Source organism: Castor canadensis, chromosome 1, assembly GCF_047511655.1.
Source record: "Castor canadensis chromosome 1, mCasCan1.hap1v2, whole genome shotgun sequence".
In the NCBI taxonomy this organism is placed as follows: Eukaryota; Metazoa; Chordata; class Mammalia; order Rodentia; family Castoridae; genus Castor; species Castor canadensis.
Window position 1 is genome coordinate 2,216,934 of NC_133386.1, and position 16,729 is coordinate 2,233,662.

General features: G+C 47.1%; 1 protein-coding gene across 3 annotated transcripts; it reads left to right on the plus strand.

Annotated features, from left to right (window-relative positions):
• Positions 1-1,299: 1,299 nt before the first annotated feature.
• Ttll2 (tubulin tyrosine ligase like 2) lies at positions 1,300-16,311 on the plus strand. 3 transcript variants are annotated; one of them, XM_074070437.1, is made up of 6 exons: positions 1,300-1,624; positions 4,103-4,170; positions 5,939-6,430; positions 10,847-11,979; positions 12,616-12,775; positions 13,786-16,311. In XM_074070437.1, the coding sequence occupies exon 6, from the start codon at positions 13,798-13,800 to the stop codon at positions 15,376-15,378; it is 1,581 nt and encodes a 526-aa protein (XP_073926538.1). In that variant the 5' UTR covers positions 1,300-1,624; positions 4,103-4,170; positions 5,939-6,430; positions 10,847-11,979; positions 12,616-12,775; positions 13,786-13,797; the 3' UTR covers positions 15,379-16,311. The 3 variants fall into 3 exon arrangements, with proteins under 3 accessions (XP_073926538.1, XP_073926533.1, XP_073926527.1); XM_074070432.1 differs by lacking the exon at positions 5,939-6,430; XM_074070426.1 differs by lacking the exons at positions 5,939-6,430; positions 10,847-11,979.
• The last annotated feature ends 418 nt before the right edge of the window (positions 16,312-16,729 follow it).

Genomic DNA, 16,729 nt, shown 5'->3' on the forward strand with positions numbered 1-16,729 from the left:
CACACCCACTGAGAGACAGCAGAGTACCCACAGCTTTCCCTTTGCTTTTCATTTTTGGAATAAGTTTTTATTATTATTATTATTATTACTGTTGTACTGGAGGTACATTGTGACATTTACCAAAGTTCTTACAATATATTATAGTTGAATTCATGCCCTCCATCGTTCCCCTTTATCCCTCTCCCTTTTTTCTTTCTGCATTTATCCCAATATATTCCCCACTCGGTTGTATCCTTAACCATTGGGATCCTTTCAACCCTGACAATCTGAAAAAGAAACAGCTTGTCTTCTGTAATGTAGCCTGGCCACAATGCCAACTGGGTAGTCAGGAAAAGTGGCCCAAGAATGGAAGCTTATACCATCTGACAGGTTTGTTTTCTAAGAAATAAGAGAAATGGTCTGAAGCGCCATATGTCCAGGTCTTTATCGCCTCATATCAAGACCCTTCCCAGGCCCCAAATGTGGAATCCAAATGAAGAGGATATAGATGTCCTTGATGATCCCCTGCTACAGGGAGTGACACCTGTCTCTCAGGAATGCCCACCTCCTCACCATACTCCTCCTCCTGCACCACCACTGCTTACAAGCCCCACATCCTCCACCTTACTTCGCAACCCTTGCTCCTGTTGTGAGAGGTGCTGGGTCCACAGGGCCCAATTTGGGTTCAAGTGCTTTTTCCACAGCTGATATCTGACAATGCAAATAAAAACTAGGAAGATATTCTGAGGACACAGATAAATTTGCAGATGCGTTTCAGACCCTGACATTGGCTTTTGATCTGTCCTGGATAGATATTCAGTTCCCACTGGCCAATTGTTGCACTCCCTTAGAGAAAGAAAGAATTCTTGCTGCTGCCCATAGGGAAGCAGATGAGACCTTTGCCAGGGACCTCAGGATCACCAACCAGGGTCTGATACCATCCTGAAAATGAACCTAACTGAGACTACAACACTCCAGGAAGGTTACAAAGGAGAGCAAAAATGGTAGAGGCAATCCTCCAGGGCACGAAATAGGAATTGCTAATAAACTAATTATGATAAGGTTAAAGGAATTACTCAGGAAGAGAAAGAAAGTCCTGTATCATTTTATGATAGACTGGAGGAAGCCGTTAGAAAACATACCAATTTGATTCCTCCTCCAGAGAGGGAGCAGCTCTCCTGGGCCAGCATGTTAGTACTCAATCTGCCCCAGATATCAGGCAGAAGCTTTGAAAGCTACAGCTGGGATCTCAGACTAATAAGACCCAGCTGCTATATGCTATTTTTCTGGGCTTTACCAATTGCAATCTGGAAGAGGAAAGGAAGGGACAGAACAAGAGAAGGAGGCAGGCTAAGCTTATGGATACCATGACTGGACAGGTCCAAGGCATCCTTAAGTGAGACAGGTGGCAACCTGTTACACCTGCATGAAACTGGGGCATTTTGCCAGGGATCACCCAGAGCCAGCCCATCGTGACTGCTCCAGTTTTGACTGTCCTTGCTCCCGGAGAGGGGTGCAGCCAGTTAAGACTCTGGCTGCATTGACTGAAATGGAACACAACTCAGGAGGCCCAAGGCACTCTCTGCAGCCCACACATAAGACCATCATCACTCATGAGAACCTCAGGTAGCCTTAAATGTCTTGGGTAAGTAAATTTAATTCCTATTGGATAGGGGGTGACTTACTCTGCTCTTCCCTTCTATGCAGTAAAGGCTTCCTCCCTGACACCAATTGTGTGTGTGTGTGTCGGGGCGGGGGGTATTCACTAGAAAAAATAGGGTTAGAAGTTTCACCCCCTTCTTGGCTTACGGTATTAAGATTCAAGTCTTTATGCATAGATTTCTAGTAGATCCTGATTCCCTGCTCTGCTCTTGGGCTGGGACATATGGGAAAATTTGGCCTGGTCCTGCTAATGGACAAGTTGCCAGGGCTCTTAGTGCTTCAGGAAAGACCCCAAAGGCCTACCAAATCTCTCTGGAAGTGGACCAAAAAGTAAGTCATTCAACTTGATATGATGGAATACCTGGGAGAGCAAAGACTATTGCTGTTAAGGTACAACTCAAAGACCCCAACCATTATCCCAGTCATAAGCAATGTTCTCCAAAACAGGAGGCAAAGGAGGAACTATGGCCAATTTGCAAGAGTTTCTATTAAGACCTTGTCAATCTCCCTGTTAACACCCTTACCCTTCCTGTGATAAAACACAGGACAGTATAGGATGGTCCAGGATCTTTGACTGGTAAACAAGACCATGGTCCCCATATACCTTCTAGTGGCCATTCTGTCCCAAATACCTGGGCCATTCTGTCCCAAATACCATTCTGTCCCAAATACCATTCTGTCCCAAATACCAAAGGGTCACGGTCTTGGACTTGAAAGATGCTTTCTTTACCATCCCTCTGCATCAAGAGTCCAAATATCTCTGCCTTTGAGTGGGAGGACCCCTTTATAAGGGAAAAACAGTGTACATGGACAGTACTGCCCCAGGGGTTTTAGGATAGCCCCTACTTGTTTGCCAGGGCATTGGGAAAAGATTTAAGGGACCATCAAGTTGAGTAAGGAGGACTTCTCCAACACGTGGATGACCTCCTGATTTGCAGTGCTCTTCAGGACATGTCAAATGACAATTCTGTCCTGGTCCTTAATTTCTTGGCCCATAGGGAATGCAAAGTTTCAAAAAAAAAATAAGGCCTAAGTTTCTCACAGAAGGTTCACTATCTGGGCTATATCTTCACTCCTGGGACCCAGAAACTGTTGGCTGGGAAGATGAAAGCCATCTGTAGCCTAGGAGGGACACTGACTATCCAGTCCATTCATTCTTGGGAATGGCAGGGTTTTGCTAGATTTTGGAGTCATAGCTAAGCTTCTGTATGTGTCAACAAAGGGACCAGATAGTAAACCCTTAGAATGAACTAGAGAAACAGATGCCTAAAGAGGTCCTCACTGAGCCCTGGCCCTAGGAATCCCCAGTTTGGCAAGTGCTTTTATGCTATACGTATTAGGAAAGAGGGGAATTTCGTAGGCTTTCTAACCCAGAATCTAGGGATTCAACCTCGTTTAGTAGCCTCTTTTTAACAGGTTGGAAGGAATGGCCCCGGGTTGGCTGGGATGTCTGAGGGCAATAGCCACTGTCCTCCCAGTGGAGGAGGCCATTAAAATGACTCTGGGTCTGCAGCTAGAAGTGCTTACCCTCTCCCAGGTAAGGGCCATCCTGGAACTAAAGCCACTTATGGATGTCTGGGGATCGACATCTATAAATCCTTCTAGAGTCCCCAGAAGTGACCATGGAGATGTGTAACATCCTAAATCCTGCATCTTTATGGCTCTTAGAACTAATGACTGAATATACTTGTGAGCAGGTGATCATACAAACTTATGCACACAGACCAGACCTGACAGACAAACCATTCCTGAAACCCAAGGATGAATGGTTTACTGATGGAAGTAGTTTCATGCTAAACAGAGAAAGAAAGGCAGGATATGCAGTGCTGAGCCAAGAAGGAGTCACTGAAACCCAACCCTTGCTGGCTGAGCCTTCAGCCCAAAAACAGAACTGGTAGCCTTAACTAGAACCTTAACTCGGGATTAACATTTCTACTGACTCAAATCATGCCTTCCTAGAGCTATATGCAGCTATATGGAAGGAAAGGGGACTTAACTCAGGAAGGCAATTCCCAACAGAACAAGGAAAGGAAATCTCCCAAATATTGGAGGCTATTCACCTAGTGCTGGGGACATCAGAGGGATGTGTCCTTTGTGTCACAGGCAAATAGCTAAGTGGACTGAAAGGCTAAACAAGCAGCTCTGCAGCCTTTACATGTCTCACCGGCCTCCACCCTGGCACTCTTCCTTCCATAGGAGCCCGAGCATCCCACATGTACTCCTGACAAGGGAAAGGAGGCTGCCCTGATGGGAGGTCATAAAGGCAGAGCTTGGTGTGTATAGATGATTAATTAATCTTGCCCTGAGCAACCCAATGGAAGGTGACAAAGTCTCCACATGACACTTTCCACTCGGGTGAGATGCAACCCAGAGGGGCTGATCAATCAGCTATTTGTGGGGAACAGAATAAAATCTAGTTAGGCAGGTTTGCTGAAACCATTCCTGTGCTTAAACTTTTCAGGTCCAAAGACTCCCTCTTCTTGCCGATTCAATCCAGGAAGGAGTGCTTACCCGGGAGAGGATTGGCAGGTAGGTTTCACCCCCAGGCCCCCTTGCCAAGGATGCAAGCAATTGCTGCTTCCCACGGATACCTTTGCAGGATAGGTTAAGGCCATTAAGGTCCAAGTTAAGGCTACCATCCTGTGCAAACTGACAAATCCTCATGAGAGACCTGGATCATGCTCTACAAAGATTCAGACAACAGGGGCCACCAGGTGACCAGACAAGTTCGAAGGAAAGAAGAATAGAGACAACTTCCCTGATCGGCAGGGTCTGCAGCCCCGTGCCACCTCCCTATGGGCAGCATGTTTTTCATAAGTCCTCCCAACATCCTAAAGTGATGACGGTAATAAATAAAAGTCCATTCTCAACAAATGTTCACCATTTCTCCCGATGAGCCGGGTAAGGTGCTGGCCCTGGGTGTCCAGTAGATGTCAAGGGCTTGGGCTCCTGATTGAAAAGGATGTTGTGGGTCAGACACAGCTTCTGAGATCTGGCAAATCATGATGTGCTTTGTGTCTTTCCCTCTTGGGCTTGGGAGATGGCAGGTGGTTCTTGCTCCATTAACTACCTGGGTTTGAGTCTCTGTGCTCACTTGGGAGTAAGATAGCTATAAAATAAAATGGTTATTGGCTCAGAGATTCCTTAGACTTCACCCAGATTCTAGATTTTAGTATCATAATGCATGGAACCTCCTCTTGGTCCTGCCATTGTGGCATACATCCTGATTCAAAGTGAGCATGTCCTGATCCAGGGGGACGAGCTGGAGATGGAGGTATGCCACAATGGTGGACGTTCATTAGGTCTACATACCTGAGCATGGATTGCTCTGGAACCTGACACTTCCTTCAGAATGAGACAGAGGAGGGGTAATGCTGGGCCAGGGCTCCTATGGACTGACTCACTGGCCACAGAGCCCGGACGGTGTGTGTCCATCTCTGGGAGCATCAGCCTGTCCTCAAGCTGAGAGCCAGGGGTTACATGGAGGGAGCTGAGGCAGGGTGAAATCCAGGGGCGTCCTCAGGAGGAGGCAGAGCACGGACAAGACCATCAGGGAAGTGTCAGCTCCTGCACCCACTGTGGAAAATGCCAGGCCTCACCAGGCAAGCACACACAGCATTTCTGCATCTCTGAGGTGTCCTGGGCAGTAGTGGCCTGTGGCCTTGGTGGATTTCTCTCCTCAGTCCAGACTCTTGAGTAGAGAGAGAGTAGGCACTCTTGGCAGCTTGTGTGAACCTCTCAAACTGAGGAGAAGAGTTAAAATTACTGAACAAATGCAAGACTTAATAATCACTAACCTGGTGTCCTGGCTCAGAACTGCTTACTTCTTGGTTATCTATCTTGTACATTGCCCAGATAAAATAATTGCTGGCACCACACCTTTAATTTATGCTCATGAAGATAGTCATGGTGGAAGACCTTAATTACACTTCATTTTTATAAAATTGACCAGCACCAAGGGCTAGAAGACAACAATAGCATCAGTTTTCCAACTGAAAAAGAAAAATGCCTTTTGGGTGACATATCACAAGCTGCTTGTGTTCTTGGTTCGCCAGTTTAAAACATCTGCAGTTTCACCTTGGGGTGTGGTGCCCTGCAGTTTTCACATAGTTATGTGAGGTGATTATGTGAGGTGATTATTGCTCCTGAAAGGTGGTAACAGAGCCTGTAATTAAAGGGATGGCAATATGGTGCTAATGTTAACCTCAACAGGCAGTGGGGCCTGTTGAGTGAGCCAAGGGAAAAGATGTCTGACTCAAGAATGCCAGTCACGTCCTCTCTGGCTTATTCCTCTAAGGCTTGACAAAAGGAGACCCCCGGAAGGACCCTACCTCCAGAGGAACCTGTGGGCCTTCCCTGCCATATGTCAGCTCTGAGTCCTTGGGCACTGGTGCTGACAGCTACCAGGCCTGGCTACGGGAAGAGAGGCCTCAGAGGACAGATAAGAGAAATGTAGTCCTCTACCCTCCACTCCCCGCCATGGCTCTCACATTCATGGTCCTGGCTGCAGCCCTTCCTGAGGTGGGGAAAGCCCTGCCTTTGTGAGGAGAGCATCACTAACAACCAGGATTTCTGTGGTCCTGCCCATGTCCGCCTGCCTGCCAGACGGCTGAACTGGGACACACAACACTCCCCTCAGATCAGAATTGCTGAGAATTCCTTCCTCTACATCAACTGGGAGCAGGGAAGGGGTGATGAAAGCAACACTCAGTGTCAAGACAGCTCCTGGGCGTGCAACAGCCCTCCCTGGCCCCTTCTGGAAGTGCAGGAGTCCAGCACCACCAAGACAGTGAGTATGCACCCTACACAGTGCTTCCCCACAGAACCTGCCTTAGGGGACTCAGCAGGAGGTACATACCAGCCTAGGCTGTCCAAAAGACACACTTGGAGAGCACCCTGTGCACAGGGCGCTAGTGTGCAAGGGCCACTGAGATAGGCATAACTTCTGTGACTACAGTTACCAATGGGAGACAGTGTCACTCAAATGCACCCCACACTCAAAGTATCTACACAGGTGGAGGAGTGTGTACTGAGTTCAACCCAAGTCATCCAATGGCCAGCATTTTCAGGGACTGGTGATAGATGGTAGGTTGTGTGACCAAGCACAACTGCCTACTGGGACACTGTGACCTAGGAGGGATGGCATGTCTTCCTATTAGGTAGATGTGGGGTGACAGGGCCCATGTGGAGGAAGGAGAAGTCCCAGAGGGGAGGAAGATAGGAGTGGACATTCGTACTGGCCTTTGATAGGTAGATGGGAGGGGTAGTGGGAGGACAGAAGCATGGAGCCTGAGCCACAGCTGGTACCTCAGAGTCCACAGCATAGGGCTGGCCTTTCAGGCAGGAGTGAGGCTATGGTGGGGGATCCCACTGAAGAGGTGCAGAGGAAGCCCTGAGTGTCACACCAGGTGTGCGTTCCTCACAGCACAGGCCAAAGGGCAGAGCTGCAGGCAAGATCCACTGCCTTCCCACCTCCAGTTGTAAAGGTCAGAGCGAGCCGTATGCATGCTGGGACGATAGCAGCATTTGAACTCCAAGTCAGTTCCATCCAGCCAGGAGTTATTGGAAGTGAGGACCATGCCAGGAAGTCTTAGGCCAAAGGAGTGCATCAACATGGTCTTGTCCCCGGTACCTTAAAGCCTTACTGAGAAAATAGGACTTTCCTGCTGATTAACAATGAATTGATTATTCTGCATTTAAAGCAATGCAAACATTTATTCCAAGTAACATCTATGTGGGAAAGACGCACTCTGGGTTCCATAAGAGCTATAAACCACAACTGTGAACCACAGGGAAAAGGAGAGACAAGACAAGGACTGTATCCAATCCAAACGCTCTGAGGCCACTGTTCTCCACTAACTGGCTTCCCAACCGTGATGGTTAATCTTGACTGTCATCATGACTGGGTTGAGAGCCACCTAGGAGATTAGTAAGGCATGACTCTGGGTGTGTCAGAGGGAATTCCCAGGGATAAAGGATTCTGACTTAATCGATGGTTTAATTCACTGATGGACTCAAAATTCGAATGGACTATGGAGAGTCTTAGGAGGTAGGACCTGGTTGGAGGAAGAAGTAGGTCGGTGGGGCCATGCCTTTGAAGGGTGTATCCTGCCTTGCCCCCGCCTGTGTCTTCTCTCTGCTTCCTGGCTGCCACGCAGTGAGCAGTTCTGCCACCATGAAATTCTGCCTCGCCTCAGGCCCAAATCACTGGTCCAGTTGACCATGGGACTTCTAGAAACCTCTGAAACCATAAGCCAAAATAAATCTTTCCTCCTTTAAACTGTATCCCCCAGGTATTTGTCTCAGGGACAAAGAAGTCTAACAGACTGACCTAGAAAAATTACACTTGAGGCCCAAGCTACTGTTCCTCATTGATAAAGGTGTGGAGTTTTGGATGTGTAAACAACTGAGTTCCAAATTTAAAACTTGCTGTGCTGTGCAGTGTGAAGTAACAGTTGTGCGTTTTAGGGGCTGGGGGTCGTAGCTCAGTGGTACAACACTTGCCCAGAGTACAGATTTTACAAATGCCTGGAATCGAGGCTGTTAATGGAATTGAAGTAAGGAAGTGCACATCCATGAGAGGCGGGAAAACAGGCTACGGGGGTAAGTCCCAGGAATTCCGAAAAAGGCGGGGAACCTTTGGAAAGCAGAAGGCTGTTTATGTAGACACGTAGTTTTTATTACTTTTTCACATGCAGGATGCATGGCCTGTGTGTGTTCATGGACTAGTGTTTCTTTAGAAAAATTAGTCTCTTCTCTACATTGAAGGAAACTATTTTTATAGCATCTGGCATGGGGGTCACCTAGAAGGGCCTGTCTACCTGATGCCCAAATATTTCCTCTCTCGGTTCACTGATGACTGAAGTTCATAGCATTTAGTTGAATGGCTTAATACTCAAGCTTCGCCTCCGCCAGTGGAAAGTGGCCTGGGGTTTTCTATCTTGTACACAGTGAATATGCTAAAAAGATAAAATGAAGACAAAAAGAATGGATGCCTGGTTCTCTTGTGAGGGCCTGTTTTGGATGGAAGGAAGTTCTAGAATGGGTTGCTGCTATGGAGACTGCAGGATACTGGCTGCAAAGCCCCCTCCACTCTAGCCCAGCCATTGGCCTTGCAGGAGAACTCACAGGCCTGCAGGAGTCCCCAGAGGGATGGAATGTCTTTCCCAGGGGACCTATGTGCCAGGTACATCATCAAAGTGTGGGAAAGAGGGGCCCTCCCCCCTTCCTAAGCCAGGGGAACTTGCGGTCAGGGCTGAATAGACTCAAAAGAGTTCAGCAACCCTGTAATTATAAAAATGACCTAAAATATAGCTGGCTGTGATTTCTGAAGAACAGGTTCTACTGTTCATTAGATGCTGTTTATACTCTGATTAAATTAGCTTGGGTTAAGGCCAAAGAAGTATGGGAGACTCTGTATACTCTGAAAAGTTCTTTGTAGGCTCACTCAGGATTCAGGGTGTTTTTCACTTGTGCTGGTTTCATACTCAGTCAGTTCAATGGTGGATCAGTGTTTAAACAGTGCTTGGCACTTTCCTTGAGATGGGAGTTCTGACTTTAATAATTTCCCACAGGCAATATCTGAAGTAACTCAGGCCCACACACACAACAGGACTCACCTGCAGGCAGCAATGGGTGACTGCTCTGCTCAGTCACCCCCAGACGATGGGTTTACACCATCCTGCTTGGAGCTGTGTCTTTCTGAGATTTAATGGTGATTCCTGCCAGGAAAACACTGTAGTGGCCATGCAGTCTCCCTGTCTCCTGGTGTTGGTTTTGGGGACATAGGACCTTGTTTTCTTTTGGCAATTTTTATGTGATCTGGCCTTATCATCTCGGAATGCCCAGACAAGGCCTCTCTGTGTATCAGGCCTCATTGCCAAGTGAACTATAGACAGTATATGCTGGCCAGGGGGAGCAACCTTCTTTCTGTGGCCCCACATCTGTTAGGGACCTGCTCACAGGCCCCTCCCATGTGCCACACTGAAAAATTCAGGGTTCCCCACAGGAAGAGCTGGAAATGCACGTTAGAGATCATGACGTCATTAATATAACCGCGTGTCTATGACTCTTTGCTTGAACTCTGGCAGTCACATATCATCAGTAAATCTGCACTTGGAATCCGTAAGACGTCCTGTGAGGCTGAGCACTGCAGCTCTAAATGTAGTTCTTCTAAATTTTGAGAGAACGTTGAATGACTTCTTTTTAAAATAAAGCTGGTGGCCCTGACAGTTCTCCTGACAGGTCTGTTGTGACTAAGCTCAGGTGTATGTATGGTGGGGGTGTTAGGTGCCACTTGTCTCAGTTTCTTTCCTGGGCAAGTGACAAATACTGTTATACAGTCGACAGTTTACATTATCTGTTCATAATGACGTATGTGCATATTACATTTACATCACTGTACACATTCCTTTGCCCTTCAATCTGAGTAGTGCAGGATCAATTGAATCTCTTATGGATAATTTAAATTACTTATCATTAGCCTCGGCTGATATGGACTGATGCCTTCAGGGCCTCTGCCCCTGTCAACAATTGTTCCCCTACTATTCTTTCACAAGTCCTTTGCACCCTTCACGACATGAGACCTGTCTATTTCTCACCTGTACATCTCGAGTGACAGGCTAGAAGTCCAAATACTCAAAAATGTATTTTACACCCATAAACACATATCCGCATGCATCGTTACTGACTTAAGCCCTTGGGGTGACAGTCCAAGACCGACTCTTTGGTAAAATGTCAGCTTCTATAATATCCATTTTCTTTCAGAATAAAACTTTCCTCCAAATTTTGGACTTGGGAACTGAATTCACCTTAACTCCCCGCTTCTGATCGAGCTAAGTGAGAAGTTATTTTAAAAACAGGAAAGCAAAGACAGAATGGAATGAGGACTGTGCATATTATTTGTATCAGTGTGACATACCCATGGTTGAAATAGAAAAAGTATACAGATGCTTTATTCTGATAAGGCACAGGAAAAGTGTCCCCGTGCTCCTCCCCTCCACTCCACTGGCTTGCTGGTCCCTCACTTATTCTACCACATACAGGACACCTAATTCAGGAGACTAGGGTAACAATGGCAGCCGGGCTTCACATCCCAGTGGGTGAGGCAGCCACGTGGCCAATGTCCCAAGCCAACTCTGGTCCCTGGACCCAAAGAGGGCAATGAGAGGTCACACACACTAATGCGTCTCTTCCCTCCACACAGATCCACTTGGCCCGAGCTGGTCGATACAGATGAACACTGTCCCTTGGGCAGAGCTGGTGGAACTGAATTTGTCACATGGGGAATGTGAATAAAAAGCATGATTTTCTTCATAATTGTGAAAGCATCAATGCGGCTCGCCACAAGAAACAGTTTGTCCCCAGGTTGGCCAGCACACCTGCAAGGCACATGCTGGATGATGTCCCCTTCTCAAACCAATGCACGTGCAGTGGAGACCAGCTGGCTCCTGTAGCCAGGCACCAGTGCCTGTCGGGGGACCAGGCTGGGCCATTGCAACCATCTCCAGCCATTATAAAGGGCAGGCTCAAAAACTTCTCATGGAGCTATGCTGATCAATTGTTTTTAAGTAAACACAGGCAGGGTGGCCACTCTAATCAAGGGAAAGAGAACATGTAGTCGTCACCCCACCCTGTGACTTTCATTGGGGACTCGTGGTTTTGTTTCTTCAGAGAGACTCTATTCCCTCCTGGAAGCCAGGAGTCCCTGTGTCTCAACTCCTTCGCTTCATGGGTCCTGTTCCAGGTCCCCCAATGGAATCCCAGGTCCCACACTGCTGCCTACCCATGCCTGTGACACCAACTGTAGGGAAGGACACACCAACCTACTTGTCCCAGAACTCCCGTCAGGGGAGCAAGGTGGTAGGAGAGAAAGTCACAGAAAATAGTAGCTATTTTTCATAAATACTCCTGCCCTCAGCTAGAGCAAGGTCCAGGATGTGTCATGTAGTACAGTGAACAGAGCCTATCTTTCTTTGAGGAAGCAGAAGTGATTTAGATGGTATAAGAATGGCAGCTTGGAAGAGGGACCTCCCAGGAAGAGCCACTGACCAGCATGAGCCAGGCAGGCTCTCCAGCCTCTGCCTTCCTCCTTTGGCCTGGAGGCTCCCACTCAGGTGGCCTGCAGTCCAGGAAATCGTGGACTGAGATCCCACTGCACAGCCAGCCGTCAGCCCTATCCAGGACACAAATCAGACATAGTGCCTGCTCAGGGGACATAAGCTTGGCACCTGCCTGCCTTCCAGGACCTGGGTGTAGTTGGACACTAGTGCTTCACAGGCATCTTCCCACATGTACAGCCCCTTCACTGGAAGGCAAGATGGAGCCAAAGAAAGAATGGTATGTATACTGTTACCGTGTGATTACTTCCACATCGTCAGGATCATCATGCTGTATTCTATACTGTAAAATATATAGACATTAGCACTGTAGAGTGGTTTTAAGCATCAATTACTGTATTACTTAGCATATATCTATAATGTAAATTGGGAGTATGAATAAATAGTTAAACAAATTTCCTGCCATGGGCCATGAGTAGCACCGTCTTGTCAATGTCCCTCCTCCCAGGGATCAGGGACTTCTTCTCTCACAGCTCAGGTCAGGGAAGAAAACAAATTATGAAAACCTCCATGGATAGCAGTGCTCTTATCATGGTCACACGACACCCCACATCATGGCTGACGTCACGGTCCACAGCCCTCTTCCTGGCCACAGGACAAAGTCCTTGCTCTCTCTCTCCCTAAGCCAGGGCCTTCAGAAACTTGAGGAAGCTGCAGAACTTTTTACCATGAAGAAAAATCCTAACTGGTCGTTTGATCTCCCGCTGACATCTTAGAGAACTGTTTGAAAACATCACCATAAGTGGTGCAGATTGACTTTTTTTAGTGGTCACACCAGATTTGCAATTCTGCCTGTGCCTAGTTGGTCTAGTGCTGGAAAGGCACTCGTCATTTTATTGATGCTTTGTGTTCACAGATCTTATGGAAGCACCATCCTAGCCTGTTATCCTCACTATCATATCAGTAGCAAATCACAAGAAAGAGCTGACCTAAGGTCTGCGAAGAAGGTAACTTGGAAACAAGCAGTCTCCATCACTCCCTGGCAACTCTTCCAAATTTCCAAGCCAGAGACAAAGGTGGGTGAGCAAGCCAGGTGGCCCTCCCTCTCTTCTTCCTTCCCTCCTTTCTTCCCTCCCTTCCTTCCTCCCTTCATCCATCCATCTCTCTGTCAATCCCTCCTTTCCTCTCTCCCTCCCTTGTCAAAACTTGCTGCACTGAAAGGACTGCACCCGTCACAATTCTCTCCCTTGTCAGAATCTCCCAAACACCGCAGAGTTGTGCCCAGCGGTTATTCATGTTATTATTAAATAAATTATGCATGAACAGCACTGACATCTCCAAAGAAACTTCAAAATTGCCTTAACAAGGAATTTTTGGTGAGCATGCTGTCTTTGGACTTGGAAGGTCTGAGGTTTCTTTAAGAGGTTTTGATGCCTTTACCCTCCACTCAAGATCATGCTTCATTGTGAGTTATGGTTTTCCCTCTTTGTAGTTCAGAAGACTGTTTCAAGTCTGTATTTCCATAGTGAGAGGCATAAACTTCACATTGTCATGGTTTTTGCCAAATGGATTTTTTACAATTCAAGCTTTTCTTCTCAATTATTTTCCCACAAGCCAGCACTTATTTGAATGGCAAAGTGCCCCCCAGTGAAACACCTCCAGTGGACCCAGGTGCTCAGGTTGGGACCTGGACAACTGTTGGGTGTCTGCCCTGTCATCCTCGAACTTCTCAAGCCCAGAAAATACTTACTAATAGCGTGTTTCAAGTATCCTTTAACATACCGGAATTCATTTAACTACCAAAAAAATGACATTCTTTTTTGTTATTCATTACACTTACTTTTAGGTTAACAGGGCTCACCACAGGTGTGGATCTATGATGCTGTTTGTCCTCCAAAGCTCGGGTGGCATAACTGCAAACATTTACCCTATCAGTAGAACACCACAGGCAGATAGAGACTAGATAGGCCCAGGAAGAGACGGGCCAAGAGGGGCCCCAGGTGCAGAGAGGTGGGATTCAGGAGACAGTGTGCTGAAGTCTGCCATGGCCCATTCTTCTAACTCTGTCCTCATTACCGATCTTTAGAAAGGAAAACCCATGACAACAGAGGACGCACCCTCGGGGGCCCCCTTGAAGCCGCTGGTGTTCCGCGTGGACGAGACCACTCCTGAAGTCGTGCAAAGTGTCCTGCTGGAGTGTGGGTGGGATAAGTTTGATGAGAAGCGGCAAAATGTCGAGGACTGGAATCTGTACTGGAGGACCTCCTCGTTCCGAATGACCGAGCACATCAGAGTTAAGCCCTGGCAGAGGCTAAACCACCACCCTGGCACCACCAAGCTCACCAGGAAGGACCATTTGGCCAAACACCTGAAGCACATGAGGAGGATGTACAGCACATCCCTCTATGAGTTCATCCCTCTGACGTTCGTCATGCCCAACGACTACATCAAGTTTGTAGCTGAATTCTGTAAGGAGAAGCAGACGCTGGGTACCAAGCAGAGCTACTGGATCTGCAAGCCGGCAGAACTATCTCGTGGGCGAGGGATAATAATCTTCAATGACCTTAGAGATCTAATTTTCAATGACACACATATAGTACAGAAGTACATCTGCAACCCTTTGCTTGTCGGTAGATATAAATGTGACCTCCGCGTCTATGTCTGCGTCACCAGCTTTAAGCCTTTAACCATCTATGTGTATCAGGAAGGGTTGGTGCGGTTTGCTACTGAAAAGTTTGACCTCAGCAATCTGCAAGACTTTTACGCCCATTTGACCAACAGCAGCATCAATAAGTCGGGCGCCTCGTATGGGAAAATCAAAGAAGTGGTTGGTCAAGGTTGCAAGTGGACACTCAGCAGGTTTTTCTCCTACCTTCGTAACTGGGATGTGGACGACTTGCTTTTGTGGCAGAAAATCAACAGCATGGTCATCCTTACAGTCCTTGCCATGGCTCCATCAGTCCCCTTGGCTGACAATTGCTTTGAGCTCTTTGGGTTTGATATCCTGATAGATGACAACTTGAAACCATGGCTTTTAGAAGTCAACTGCAGTCCTGCCTTGTCCTTGGATTGTCCAACCAATGTGTTGGTGAAGAGAAAGCTTATCCATGATGTTATTGAGCTGGTTTACTTAAATGGCCTAAGAAATGAGGACAAAGAGCATGGCAAAGCCACAAATGGAAATTCCTTTTCCAAGAGTGATCAGTGTAAGCTCAGGGAGGCTCACGGCTCTCTTCCCTATGAGGCTCTCTTGCAATTCAAGAGCAGGACATATAGTTCGAGTGACACTGTCGAGGAGAAAGCTGTCAGATTGCTTCCTAAACACACACGGACCTCCCAACTGAGAGAGATGATGAACGAGCAGAAGGACTTACTTGTGCCGACAAGACAGGCACCAAGGCTGATGAGCAGGCACACACCTCATGAGGCATTTGTACCCTATGCATCACTCATTCGGTCACATCCCTGCAAGGCAAAGGTCTCCCCGGGTATCCCTCCTGACCCTGGCCAGGCACCGAGTCCCCACGCAGGCAACTTTGTGCTCATTTTTCCTTTTAATGAAGCCACATTGGGAGCTTCCAGGAATGGCTTAAATGTCAAACAAATAATCCAAGAGCTCCAGAAACTAACGAATAAGCGACATCCCCAAGTAGAAAAAAATAAAACCAACAGAAGGTGATGTGAAGTTTTGAAAACTAAGAATTCCTATTCCAGAGAAGGCAGTCGGCCAGCACCTAGAGTGTGCCTCTAGGGTGACAGGGCCCAGCAATCTGGAGGTAGATTTAACAAAGTATAATCTCACGTGGTGATTAAAGCACTCTATGTCACAAGTTCATTGGCTCAGGTCTTTTTGAAGTATAGCAGCAACCTTTGCCTTGTATGTGGGTATGCTTTAATCAAACCATGCCATGTATTTATTTCATCATGGAAAGAGACTAACATTTTTAAAGGATTGTTAGGTGAAAAATAGTACAAAAAAGACCAGGAATTAACATTTTGGTTTTTTAACCAACCACTGTTTGCCAAAATTATTTTGTCAACTTAAAGTCATTAAGAATGAGTTGAGTTACTGAAAACCCAAATAACTGTGTTTTTTATAAATACTGGGTCCTAAATCAGACCTTGTAGCAAATAGCTCCTCTGCTGGAGCATGGGTTAGCCATATTAAGAGGCGCCCCCTCCTGGCTGGCCTGTGACTGGTCACCACCCTAGCATGTGGTGACAGGACCGTCCAGTCCAGGTATGCTGCCATTCCTGACATTCAAGAGCTTCTGGAGTCCTAAGTCAGCAAGTTCCAGGAGGATCACTTGAAAACCCTATGCTAAGTGAAAGCAGCTAGCCACAAAAGGCCACAAATTACCTGACGCCATTGATGTGAAATGTCCAGTGTCACCAAATCCCTAGAAAGGAGGTTGGTGGTTCCCAGGAGCTGAGGGAAGGGGGAATGAGGAATGACTGCTAATGGGTGGGAAGTTTCCTTTTGGGTAACAGAAATGTTCTGGAACCAGACAGTGGTATCAATTGTGAGTGTATGAAATGTCACTAGTGCTAAATTTTATGCTATATGTATTTTAACACAATAAAAATATTAAAGAAAAAATAAAGGTCTGAAAGACGGTAGAATGCCTAGTCCCTGTTCATATCCCCTCCCCCTCACACACAACAATTTTGCAGCTATCCAGGGAGAAGTGCACCTCTGCGGGAACCTCGGGTTTCAGGTAGGAATTTCTGATACTCAGTGAAGTTTGGGACTGAGGAGGGTTGTTTCAAGGGCAGACACATCAATTGTGGTCCCAGTTCCAGATGAAGAAACAGCACTGTCCCACAAAGTGCATGGTGACAGCTCTGATGGCCTTGAGCCTGCCACCCTAACCATCACCAAGGGGTACAGGTAGAGTCCTGTACACTGCTGCCTTGGGAGGCAAGCCCATTTACCTAGATCCCAGTAATGAGCCTGAAAATTAGCATGTGACTCAACATCAGCCATGGTCCACATCACCCCTGCTCACACAAGGACTCACAGGGAGACC